At 40.8% G+C, this 13,113-nt stretch overlaps 1 protein-coding gene across 5 annotated transcripts in view; it reads right to left on the bottom strand.

Annotated features, from left to right (window-relative positions):
• Positions 1 to 2,410: 2,410 nt before the first annotated feature.
• Positions 2,411 to 13,113, bottom strand: part of SYTL4 (synaptotagmin like 4) — a 212,061-nt gene continuing 201,358 nt past the window's right edge. For all 5 annotated transcript variants that reach the window (XM_040467248.1, XM_040467249.1, XM_040467250.1 and 2 more), the window contains 4 exons: positions 9,231 to 9,339; positions 7,311 to 7,410; positions 6,204 to 6,412; positions 2,411 to 4,067 (listed from right to left, as the gene is read on the bottom strand). In XM_040467248.1, coding sequence (XP_040323182.1) covers positions 3,919 to 4,067; positions 6,204 to 6,412; positions 7,311 to 7,410; positions 9,231 to 9,339 — 567 coding nt within the window. In that variant the 3' untranslated portion in view covers positions 2,411 to 3,918. The remainder of the gene's footprint in view (positions 4,068 to 6,203; positions 6,413 to 7,310; positions 7,411 to 9,230; positions 9,340 to 13,113) is intronic.

The following is a 13,113-nucleotide window of genomic DNA, read 5'->3' as shown; positions in this document are numbered from 1 at the left end:
AGGGATGGGACATAAATCATGAGCCCAGAACATATGGAGATAGTACTGAGTCAGAAAGAAGCTGTTTTCACTGTGGGATCAGTGGAAATCTCATTTTTTAATGCAAAATAAAAAGGCAGTTGCTGAATGGGACAAGACATGGAGTAAATGACCAAACTTGGAGCAAAAATGTCCCTTCTCCCTCTTCCCTCCAAGGAAATACAGGAGCTTGAAAGTCAAAAGACAAGTTATGGGCAGAAGATGAAATCCAATGAGCTAATGTGGGAAATCTCCAGACAGGTCTGTGGTTCCAAAGGCAAAGATTGCACATTAGTTAAAATAAATGCCCTTCCTTGTGTTTACCACTTACACCTCAAGTGCCAAGGCAGGGCATGCTACTAGGTCAAAGACCCAAATGATAACATGCCTGGTTAAGAGGCCCACCGCCTCTTAAATCAAGTTTCCACCTGGGCCTGACTTTCGTATTGAAATGCTCTTGTTTAAAAAAAATTGAGAAGCTTTTGTTTTGTTTCATTTTATTGAGTAGTCAGACAGGCAAGTCAATCTTGCTTTCTTTAGGTAAAGATTTACTGTAACCTCTTTTGCATTATGATGCAAGAAATTCCAGGTGCTAAAGGAACAGAAGCAGGCAGCAGCAGAATCAGGTTCACAGCCAGACAAGGGGCTAGCCTTACCCCAACCTTATTTCTGTTTTCCTCTGACTCCCATCTCCCCCAAGATGTCTCTCTCTCTCTCTCTCTCTCTCTCACACACACACACACACACACACAAGCTATTCAGTCAGTCAGCTGGTTAGGTAACATCCAAAGCATTCGGGTTTTCCTACTTAGCAAACTAAACTGATTCCTTTGAGATATTTTAAAAGAAAGGACTCATCCGTTCCTCTGAGCCTTTGCCCGTAATGCATAGAACATCCTCACAGGAAGCAGCATAGTAGAGTCAGACCTTGATTCAAATCCTAACTCTGTTGCATAATAGTGGGCTTGACTTTGCTCACCTGTAAACAGGGAAATTTTCCTACTTCATAAGGTGCTTGGAGAAGTTAAGGAATAATATATAATGTGCCTAGCATAAAGCTTTGTACAAAAAAGGCATTCAGTACATATTAATGCCTTTTTGCACAAAAGGTCAAAAGTCACTTGGGCTCTACCTAGAAACCCAGGTTTTTTAACCCAGGGCCTTATTCCTGAGATGGGTTTGCTTAGTATGTGTGTGTGTGCGTGTGTGTGCGTTTGTGTGTGTGTTAAATTTTATTTTTTTAATTTATATCTGAATTAGCATATAGTGCAACAATAATTTCAGGAGTAGATTCTTTAATACCCCTTACCCATTTAGCCCCTCCCCCTCCCACAACCCCTCCAGTAACCCTCTATTTGTTCTCCATATTTAAGAGTCTCTTATGTTTTGTCCCCCTCCCTGTTTTTATATTATTTTTGCTTCCATTACCTTGTGTTCATCTGTTCTGTGTCTTAAAGTCCTCATATGAGTGAAGTCATATATTTGTCTTTCTCTAACTTTGCTTAGCATAATACCCTCTAGTTCCGTCCATGTAGTTGTAAATAGCAAGATTTCATTTTTTTTTTGATTACGGAGTAATACTCCATTGTGTGTGTGTGTGTGTGTGTGTGTGTGTGTACACACACCATCTTCCTTATCCATTCATCCATCGATAGACATTTGGGCTCTTTCCATACTTTGGCTATTGTTGATAGTGCTGCTATAAACATGGGGGTGCATGTGTCCCTTCGAAACAGCACACCTATATCCCTTGGATAAATACCTAGTAGTGCAATGCTGGGTCATAGGGTAGTTCTATTTTTACTTCTTTGAGAAACCTCCATACTGTTTTCCAGAGTGGCAGCACCAGCTTGCATTGCCACCAACAATGCAAAAGAGATCCTCTTTCTCCGCATCCTCGCCAACGTCTGTTGTTGCCTGAGTTGTTAATGCTGCTTAGTATATGTGTTATTTCTTAAGACTAAATGATGATAGTAGGAGCAAAGGGGAAAAAAGGCCCCATCTCCTATAAATACTGAAGGATCCAGAAAGAAATACAGCAAACAACATCTTCCTTCCCCTGTGCACATCTCTCTCCTTCCTCGTGGTACGGGGCTACAGAGCTAAAGGAAAAGTTCCCTTGGTACTTGAGAGAGAAAGAAAAGTGATGCACTTTTAAGAAGAATTCTCAGTTCTCTCCATAGATACCAAACACAAAGGTCAATGGATCAGAGTTTGGCAGAGGTATCAGGCAGCAATGTAGGGAAAGGGAAATTTTCTTTCAATATGCACAGAATGGTTAGGGAAGGGCATTTGTCACTTTGGTTCTTCTCCTTCAATCCACTGAGCAGCAACAACAGTAAGTGACGACATCAGAAAGAAAAGCATCTACAGAACTAACAAATGCAAACACTTGACAGGTGAAAAAGCTTTATTGAAGCACACATACATTTCAGGGGGTAGAGAACAAAGGAGCAAGTTACAGCCCAGGATCCCAAATGATGCTTTCTGTTACAATATTAATCCACACCCACACCAAACCTTTTAAAAACACTCCTCTATTCAGTTCACATGTACAATAGAAACCACTGCAGCCACCCCTAGTCCAGTGGCCTTATAGGAGAGTCAGCTAGCAGACTCTACCAAAAGGGATTTCTTCTCCAGTATACACTCCTTTTACAAACAACTCTGTGTAGATACTGTTGCAAGAATAACAAGGTCAGTTTGGTACAGTGAGTTTCAGAAAATGAACCTTAGATCACCAGACCCTTCTTAGAAAGGTCTCAGCACACCACACCCATGTTACATCTAGGTCAAGTATAGGAAACAACAGAAAAAATAGAAAGTGAAACCACTTCACGAAGGAAGTCAGAATAACTGGGGGAGATTCTCTGAACATATTCTCTTGGAGCCCTAACCGTGCCCAGTCTGGAGAAACACTGGGCCAGTTTAGACAGTACTTGGCTATTCTGGCTGGTGTAATGGTATGTCCATCATATTCTGTGTGGTACCACACTGCAGACACAAATGCTAAGAAAGATGCGGTATATGAGAGTGACGATATCTTGTCTTTTATTAGAGAAATGAGGAGCTGTCCAACAAGAGCTGTATCTGTATAAAATGCAAAGATCCAGCATGGGCTGAGAGACATTTCACTGTCAGTCCCTCTGGTCCTATGAGACCGCTGAGAAGCCATTGTGGATATGTCCGTGATTCAGTCAAAAGGCCACTATCTAATTAAAGTGTTTTTCTAAAGAAGCTCCATTATAAGGGTCCCCTAAAGGTCTAGGGAAGGTGTATGGAGCTTGAAGAAACAGGAATTTTCTTAGCATTTAAAAGAAAACAATTAGACCAAAGGAATATGGAAATTGCTTAAAAACAATAAGAGTTAAAAACCAAGTTCCAGAAATATATTAAGGTAAAAATAGAGTTCAAAACATAAATTGGAAAGGAAAGGGCAGACCTACTCACCTCTCTCCCATCTTCTCCTGTCTTTAGTAACCTAACCCTGCTTCCCAGAGCCCTGGCCTCAGACCTATACAAATGCCAAAGGTAGACAGGGCTTCCTGGGGAAGTAGGAAAGGAATTGCAAGACAGGAGATAAAAACTTGTTTTAAAGGATTTTTAAGCTAATTAAACATCATAAAGATAAAAGAATGGACTCTGGAAATATACTAGATTATGCACAAATGAAAACATTTTAAACAGACCCTTATTCTTGAGCCTGCTTTAAAAAGAGGAACAAACTTTCATCACTCTAATATAATGAGATTTGTAGAAATATATGTTTATTACACACACATACATAACACACATGCACACACACACATACATACACTAAATATAAATCTTTGCTCTTGGTTTCTTCGCTTCCTCTGACTTGCCCTGGACAGGACAAGACCTGCATAGAAGGACAGGGGCTCATAAGCCCAGCTTCTGCTTGGCCATCGAGGAACGGAGCTGCAAAGTCCCTTCCGCCCAAGACCCTGGGTACTGTCGCATCTTCTGCCACAGGCTCACTTCTTCCCCAGTCGAGTCCATCCAGTCTACCACTTCCCCATTACTGATCCCTGAGGAGAAACACCAGAAGAAGCTGAACAGGGAACCCACTCCACAGCCCACCAGAAAAGAAGGGTTATACAGCAAGGGTAGCCATCCTGTAAAAGACAGTGTGCTACGAAGATAGGTTGCTGGGACAACAGTCTGTAAACTGCTCCCTGTTGACCCCGAAAAGCTATTTCTGTGCCCTTGAGACTCTATCAGGAGACTTCAAGTTGATGAAATGGGACTCCAAACAGCACATGGTAGCTTCAGACCTCTTATTCTGGGGCCATTACAGAGCTCTAAGTGTCTGACACCTCATGCCAGAGCTACTGCCCTGCTGTTATTGCCAACTTAACTGAAAAATTAAAAAAAAAAAAAAGGAAGCAGCAGCAGCTGAACACCTTTTTCTATAGCTGTAGATTCCAGGACTAGAGTTCAGATTGTATGTGGCCTCATTCCTATTCTTTTGTACACTCATTCTTTCAACAAACATGTATTGAGTGCCTACTGTGTACCAGGTACTCTTCTGGGCTCTGGAGATACAGTGGTGAACAAAAAAAGTTCTGCCTTGCAGGCAGCTTATATTTGGACAGGGAAAGCAGGAAATATACAAGCAAGTCAAGATACTTCAGATAATGAGATATATGTCATGAAGTAAATAAACAGGATGATCTGTAGTGCCTAGATCAGGGCCTTGTTTAGATGGAGTGGTCTGAGGGCCTGTCCAAGGAGACATTTGGGTTAAGCTCTGAAAGATGGGAAGGAGCCTGACTGAGGTTAACTATAATTGCAAAGATTATGAAATTGGAATAAGCTTGGTATATTTGGAGAACAGAAAGAATCATTGTGCTTGGAACATGGCTGAGCATGCAAGAGAGTGATATAGGATGGATCATAAAGGAACAAAGGGTCCAGAATCTATAGGGGCCTGTCAGAATGGCAAGAACTTTGGACTGTCTTCTAAAGTACAGTAGTAAGCCACTGAAGGGTTTTAAACAGGAGACTGATATGACCCGGCTTACATTTGTAAAAACATCATTCTAGACACTTTGTGTTAAATGCTTTGTATGACTTATTAATATACAAGTAGTATTAAAAGCTGCAGGCATGCAGAGACTATAGAGAGGGGAAAGAGGATTCAAGACTAAGTCTTGAAAAGCACCAATATTTAGAATGGGTAGAGAATGGGAAACTCACAAAGAAAAGTGTAGTATCAGTAGAAGCTAAGTATTTTAAGAAAAGGGGAGTGATCAGGGTGCCTGGGTGGCTCAGTCAGCTAAGTGTCCAATTTCGACTTACGTCATGATCTCACAGTTCATGGGTTTGAGCCCAGTGTCAGGCTCTGTGCTGACAGCTCAGAGCCTGAAGCCTGCTTTGGATTCTGTGTCTCCCTCTCTTCTACCCCTCCCCTGCTCACACTCTGTCTCTCTCTCCTTCAAAAATAGACATTAAAAAAATTAAAAAAAAAAAAGAAAACGGGAGTGATCGGCTATGTTAAATAGCATGAATATTCTTGTAAGATGAAAACAAAATTTTGTCATGAGCAATTGCTCAGTGAAGTGGTCAGACAGAAGCCAGATCACAGTGGATTGAGCACTAAAAGAGATGTGAGGAAGTAGAGACAATTTAAGAAATTAGAAGGGGGATGTGGGGTCAATAAAAGATTTATTTCTGTTTCTTAATATTGGAAATACCAGAGGTTATCTGTGTTTACCTCCAGGAGGGAGGCAGAGAGAGTGCAAGTGATCAGACAGGAGAGAGAAGAGATTCCAGAAGTGAGGTTAGGAAGGTGAGGGTGTGATCCAGAACACTTGTAAAGAGCTTGGCCTTTGCTAGAAAGGACCCTTCTTTCATTATAACACAATGGAAGATGGAAATTATAAGTACAGATACAGGTAGGTTTTTAGACTTTTTTGGTGGTAGGATGATGGCATTCTTGGCCATCAGGGTCACATTTATCTGTACAGCTAACAGTGCATGAGCTCAGCCTTCCCCTAGGTCTGCACATAGTAGGCATTCAATAAATATTGTCCAAAGGTTAACTGAAAGGAAAGAAGACAACTCTTGTTATAGAGGAGCTTTGAAGGAAGGGGGCTGGGTATAGTAGGAGTGAAATATATAAGAGGCCTTTAAAATAGTCAGGATGGGAGAGAGGCTCTCACCAGTGCCAACACCCAGCCTGACCCCTCCCAGGAAGTCATTGCTGGCCATGGGCTCCCGGTCCCACACAGTCAGTTCCAGGCACATGTGTTGTAGATCTTCCAGCCTCACGCCATTGTAGACAAATGTATGGTTGTAGTGGGGATTCAGAGTCTTCTTCATCACAGGAGTTTTACGCTTACTGGCCTTGCTCCTCATGGGAAGGAGGTATCTGGCAGAGGATGGGGAGTAATCAACAACCTACTCAAACCTGGCAAGTAACTATCTATCTAAATTCCCCTTTCCCTAGCTAGCTCAGGCAGGTAAGTCAACATTCAGATCCGAGTACACACACTCCCTCCTTTGAATATGCTGAAGCAGAGTTCTCACTACCTCCACTAGATCATTCACCTGATTCAATTCCTTTAATTGAATCTGGAGAGAAAATTAACATAATGTTATAGTAAACTGTTATCTACACTCTACCAGACATGGGTGTTAGATATTGGATCCCGTTTCTTTCTTTCTTTTTTATTTATTTTTTACATTCTTTAATTTAAATTCAAGTTAGTTAACATACAGTGTAATATTGGCTTCAGGAGTAGAACCCAGTGATTCATCACTTACATATAACACTCAGTGCTCATGATTCCATTTCTATTGGACGAGGTTCTCTTTAAATAAAATCAATAGTAATAAATATAGGCCTAGCCAAACATGATTTTCAAGAGACCTTAAAAGTCAATGGGGTGATGTATAATTTGGGGAAAGCTGGCATTGTTGAAATATTGTGGAGAACAAAGTTCTGAGTTCCTAAATCTTAATAGTCAGGGGACACAGATTTTTATTCAGGATTAATTAAAAGCATAAGTGTATAAGAGAGGGAAAGTCCAGCCTATTTACCACCCTCCTCTTTGGAAATCCACACTATGTCACAGTCCAAACTGAGCTTAGACCAGTACAAAGGTGGCTGTGGAGGCTTTGCTGTTACCTATTTTCAGGAGCAAAGTTGGTTGCTGGAGGTGGTAGGATATACAAGGATAATATCCACAGAGAAAGGTTAAATTGGGTTCATCTCTTAGCCCTCTTGTCCTAGAACTGGTTAGTTTGATGCTGGTCCAGGGACTCACCCCTTGACAAAGCTGTCTGAAGTCCCTCCTGATTTGGCAGCCGTCAGGTTCTTGGCTTCTTTGATCCACACCTGGAGCTCTCCCCCTTCCCCACCTTTACCTGTAAGGGATGTCAGCCATAGCAAGTGAGCCCCTACACCTTCAGATTTGTCTTGATCTTTATCTATATAGCACCTTCCATCCCTTGCCCCTAAAGGCAGCAAGCTTCGTGACAACTGGACCACACCTGACTTGGAGTCTTAGGACCTAACACAGTGCCTGACAGTAACGAACAGGTGCTCAATTAATAAGGACAACAGCAACAAATACTTTTAGAAAACTGGCTATGTGCCAGATCCTACATTAAGCATTTAATTCTCAAAGCAACCGTATAAGATATGTACTATTATTCCTATTTTATAGATGAGAAAATGGGAGTTTAGAGAAATAAAGTTGCCTGAAATTTGTTGAAGAGTTTTTAAAAAGGGAACGCCTCTACCTGTGTTCTTGATCCCATGCCCACTTCATAGGACTCATCAGATGTCATCAATTTCAATCCCCACTTCCCATTTTTAATATCTTTCTCTACCAGTCCTATCCCCTCAGTCTAAATATACACTAATATCTCTTCTTCTTCTTTTTCTTTTTCTTCTTCTTCTTTTAAAAATCCTTTTAAAATAAAATCTCCCTTTACCCTTATTGCCTTCTCAAACTATCCTCCATGTTTCTCCTTTCTTTCACCAACAAGTATCCTGAAAGAAAGAGCCCACATTCACTACTTCTACTTCTTTGCTTCATTCACTCAGGCTAGTTTCTGGTGAAATCTGGCTTCTGCTTCCACTTACCCACTGAATACTCAACCTAACGCCAATGCACCATGTCTTCTCAATCCTCTTTGGCCTGATATCCCAATACTATTGACGACGCCACTCTTTTCTGCTTCAATATCTTTCCTAATAACCCTCTACCCTCACTGGCTTTTCTTCCTCTCTTCATGCTTTAAAATGTTGTCCTTGCTTCTCTTCTCTAGTCATTCTGCACTCCCTTTTTGAGGATCTCTTTGATTCCCCAAGTCCTATAGATTAGACCTTGCTACAGGTATCTTTCTAAGAACTCTGGCTTCTCATTGCACAAATGGATCGAATTCAACTCCTTAGCATTATGTTCAAAGCCCGTTTCAGTTAGGCACCAGCCTCATCAACAATTCCAGCCCCACTCCTGTAACTCTAGTGCCACTGATCTTGATCCCATGTCACTACCTCACTACTTACATACAGCCCTTTACCATGCCTTTTTAAAGGCATTTGCCATGCCTTTTTAAAACCTTTGCTCCTGCTATCTCTTCTGGAACTGCCCTTCTACCCCATCCACTTCCTTTTCTTCCTGGTAAAATCTTAAGTCCAGTTTCATCCTTACTTCTTCTTTGAAGCTCTCCCACATATAACCAAAGAGAATTCAGGACTCCCATTATCGGTGGTCTCTTCCTGTCTGTCTTTCTTGCTAAACTAAGCTCTTCAGGGGAAGACAAATATGTCTTATTCATCTACATATCCACAGTCACTAGCACAGTGCCTGGTGTGTTGATTCACTCTTCCTCAACCTTGACCTTCCTGTCCCTCATACTTCACTACCTCTTGCAACCACCCGTTCTCACCCCCGAAGTTTCTGTTCTATTCTGCCGTCTTAATAGCTTGCCACAGCTAGACCAAGTTCAAGTCAGTTTAATAGCCTAAAAAAGTAAGTGCTAACCCTAAAATATTCCCTTCTGGCTGAAAACAATGCAGAAAAGCCTTACTCAGTAAAGGAATCTTCCCCAGAAGATGATCCAGGGAGCCTCTCAATCTGGTCTCTCCAACAGTGCTAGCCACCAGCTGCACTATCTCACAGACACCCCATAGAAAACACTAAGGGCTAAATCCAGCACACACACCCCAAACTCACTCTTTTTCCGGTCACCTCCAACAGGGAGTTTGGAGGCGGGGATGTATTTCAGTGAAACCACCAACTCGCCTTTGTGTGATGGCAAGCCAGTCGGGGACCCAGCACTGATCTGAAACACAGGGAAACCCGACAGGTCAAGCTGGGCTTCTCAGGAGTTGTTGAGACCTCTCGCTAAGGAGATTCTAAAATTAGCCCTAAGAACAGCTTCATAATGTAAGAAAATCCAGCTTGTGAATACAATCCAGGGTCCCAAGGCCATGGCAGCCACAGGTTTCCAAGGCAGTTCCTTTAGAAGGAGCTACAGAAGAACCAACAAAGTCTTCCACAATTCCCACTATTTTGCTAATTTGGGGATACAGTTACTAGATTCCAAATACCCTCAAAGGTCTTCCAGCAAAGTTGCCACACAAACTCACAGGGACTGACACCATGGTGAAGAGTCTTGCCATCAACATCGTTAGTAAGAGCCAAAAAGTGGGAACAACCCAAATGGCAATCGATATAGGAAAGGTTAAATGAGTGATTTTAATGCCATGTATGGCATATAGATTATGGCATGCAATCATCAAAAAGAATGCAGGGAATCCATACATGCTGACTCAGAAAGATAGCCAAGGTGTACTGTTAAGTCAGCAAAGTGAAATGCATAAAAAGTTTCCCACTTTTATTAAAATATATTCATGTCGGGGCGCCTGGGTGGCGCAGTCGGTTGAGCGTCCGACTTCAGCCAGGTCACGATCTCGCGGTCCGTGAGTTCGAGCCCCGCGTCGGGCTCTGGGCTGATGGCTCAGAGCCTGGAGCCTGTTTCCGATTCTGTGTCTCCCTCTCTCTCTGCCCCTGCCCCGGTCATGCTCTGTCTCTCTCTGTCCCAAAAATAAATAAACGTTGAAAAAAAAAAATAAAAAAAATATATATTCATGTCTGTACATGTGAATATGTAGGTATATAAATAATGATTATTATCACTTGTATAATAGTTACTATGTGCCAAGCACTGTTAGAAGTACTTTAAGTATATCATTTTGTGTAATCCTCAAGACAGTCCCTATGAGATAGGTACTATTATCCCCATTTACAGGTTATGGAACACAGAGGTTAAGTAACTTGCCAAGGTCATACAGTTAGCAATTGGCAGAGGCAGGATTCAAATTCAGACAGATTGGCTCCAGAGTCTATGCTTTTAATCACTATACTACACTGCATAGAAAAACCCAGAAGGATACATACAAACTTAACACTTGTTTATTCTACAGAGAGGAGTGGACTGGGGAAAGGAGAGAGGGCTTTCACTTTTTACTGTGTGTATATCTTCAGTGTCTTTTTAAAGAAAATGGTATGTATCACTCATATGATTTTCAAAGACAAAGCATAATTTTTTCTAAAGAGAGCTTGCAAAGATTTGAGGGCTAGGCGGAGGGAGCTCCACTGCAAGGATTTAAATATGTCACAATTTATAATTTTATATTTATTTACATTACTTTTGATTAATGGCTATCTCTACCACTCAATGCCAGGAGGACAGGAATCACCCTATTTTTGCTCAGCCTAGTATGCCTGACACTTAGCAAAGTATCTGGCACACAGGAAATGCTCCAGAAATATTTACTGAATGAATGTAAGAGTGAGTGAGTGAATGAATGAATGAATGAATGACTGGAATGAGCAGCAAGTGGCCTGTTATCTTTGGCTGCTGGTAGCAGAATTGCTTCCCTCTATTGGCTCTCTTGGCATGGTTCTTTTCTTTTTGCTTTGGTATCTAGAATGTGAGCTTGTGCAGACTAGATGTACCCTGTCATCTGCCTGTGTTCGCTGGGGGTCCTCAGCATGGAGTATACCAATGCCGGGAAAGCATAATCCCCACTGGTTTGGAAAAATGTACCACATACCCAGAATGCACAGTTTAGTGTATGGGAGAGATACAAAAGAATAGGGAAGTGGATGCCAGGAAGAGAAAACTGAATGGGAGCAAATGGATTGCTAGGAGACACACACACATGCACGCACGCACGTAAAGATAGATCAGAGACAATAAATGTAAAATGTTTTAAGTTAAAATAGTTATGTAATACTGGAGTAGTCTTTTTTGATGTTTATAAATGTCTACAGAATTTATTAACTCCTAGATTGTGAACTTCAGTAGACTCTTAAAAACTAGAGTTCAGCCTTAGCTAGAAATTGGTGTATTTTTTCAGTGGCATATTTTAAGAGCAAATGACTCCATTTTAATGCAGTTTTTTTCTTTTGATGTAAGACACATTTATTGGCAGTGCTTCATAATGGTTTATGGTGATGTTTCCAATATAATTATATCAACTGTAGGCCCCTGAGAGAATGACTTGTGTGCCAAATGCTTAAGAAATTCTAAATTTCTAATAATGTGCTATAGTTTGGTCATAATTGTTTTCCTGTTTTTATTAGTATTTAAAGAGGCAAATTTAACATTGTTAATATTTTCCATGGAGGGCAGTAGCTATCAAAATATTGCATGTATTTTTCCTCTGACTCAGCAATTCCACCACCAGAAATTTCTTCTATAGTTGCATTCACATAAGAAGGCCAAGACATATTACAGCATAGTTTTAACAGCAGAGAAAGCAAACAATTTATTATACAGGCACATGAAAGAATACTATACAGCAATGAAAATGAGATAGATATGTAAGTGATGACATAGAAAGAGGCCCATGATAAATAATCAATTGTTAAACGAAAACACTCAAGACATGTACATGATGAGGTTCATATAAGCCTATTTGTATAAAAAGGAAAAAAAATATAAATCCTTATGTTTATATCCATGCTGCTTAATACCAAATCTCTATGAAGATATCCAAGTAGTTGATAACAGTGTTTATTTCTAGGTAATGAAATGTACTTTTCTTTTTATACACTTCTATGTTGTTTTCATTTTTAACCATGTGCACAGAAATCCTTTTATTCTTAATTTCTTTTTTTTTTAAATTTTTTTAACGTTTATTCATTTTTGAGACAGAGAGAGACAGAGCATGAATGGGGGAAGGTCAGAGAGAGAGGGAAACACAGAATCTGAAACAGGCTCCAGGCTCTGAGCCGTCAGCACAGAGCCTGACGTGGGGCTCGAACTCACAGACCGTGAGATCATGACCCGAGCCGAAGTCGGCCGCCCAACCGACTGAGCCACCCAGGCGCCCCTATTCTTAATTTCTTAAGCAACATATGCAGACATGGTAAAAAGCTCAAACGTCATCGAAGGGCATACAGAGAAAACTAAACTTCTCTCTCATCTCACTCTCTTCCCAGAGGCAGCCACTACTACTAGCTTCTTGTCTATCTTTCCAAAGATAGTCTCTGTAACACATACTACTTTTAGCATTTAAAATGGTGGTGTAAAAAAATTTTACCAAGGAACTTTTCCATTGAACAGTTTGTATTATCAAGAAATCCTAACTCTGTTTTAGCGATCTTATCTTAACCAGAATGACAGTAACCTACTGAATGTCCATTAATGCCAGGCACTGTTATCGCCATTTTGTAGATGAGTAAACTAAGACTCACAGAAGTTAAGTGATTTACCTAAGTTATTTTATAAGAGAGGTGACTTACCCAGCTGGCAAATAACAGAACCAGGATTCAAATCCAGGTTTGCCCTCAGATCCCAGGCACTACAATGCATACTGCTATATTCTCGCCTGAGATGCCATCTCCAAAGTAAAATTGTCCCTGGCTTGTGTGACAAAGAGCACAATAATTAGATCTCCATGAATTCCTTTACTTCCCACTGCTTTAGTAAAAAGATTAGCTTGGAAAAGGAGTATAGATTAGGATACACCCAAAAGATTAGCTTGGAGAAAAGATGCAAGTTAGTATGTCAGAATATGCCCAAACTCTGGAACATTATGAGGCA

Source organism: Herpailurus yagouaroundi, unplaced genomic scaffold (genome assembly GCF_014898765.1).
Source record: "Herpailurus yagouaroundi ecotype Mexico unplaced genomic scaffold, PumYag 67383, whole genome shotgun sequence".
In the NCBI taxonomy this organism is placed as follows: domain Eukaryota; kingdom Metazoa; phylum Chordata; class Mammalia; order Carnivora; family Felidae; genus Herpailurus; species Herpailurus yagouaroundi.
The sequence above is the reverse complement of the archived record's forward strand: the minus strand, read 5'-3'. Positions and strand labels throughout refer to the sequence as shown.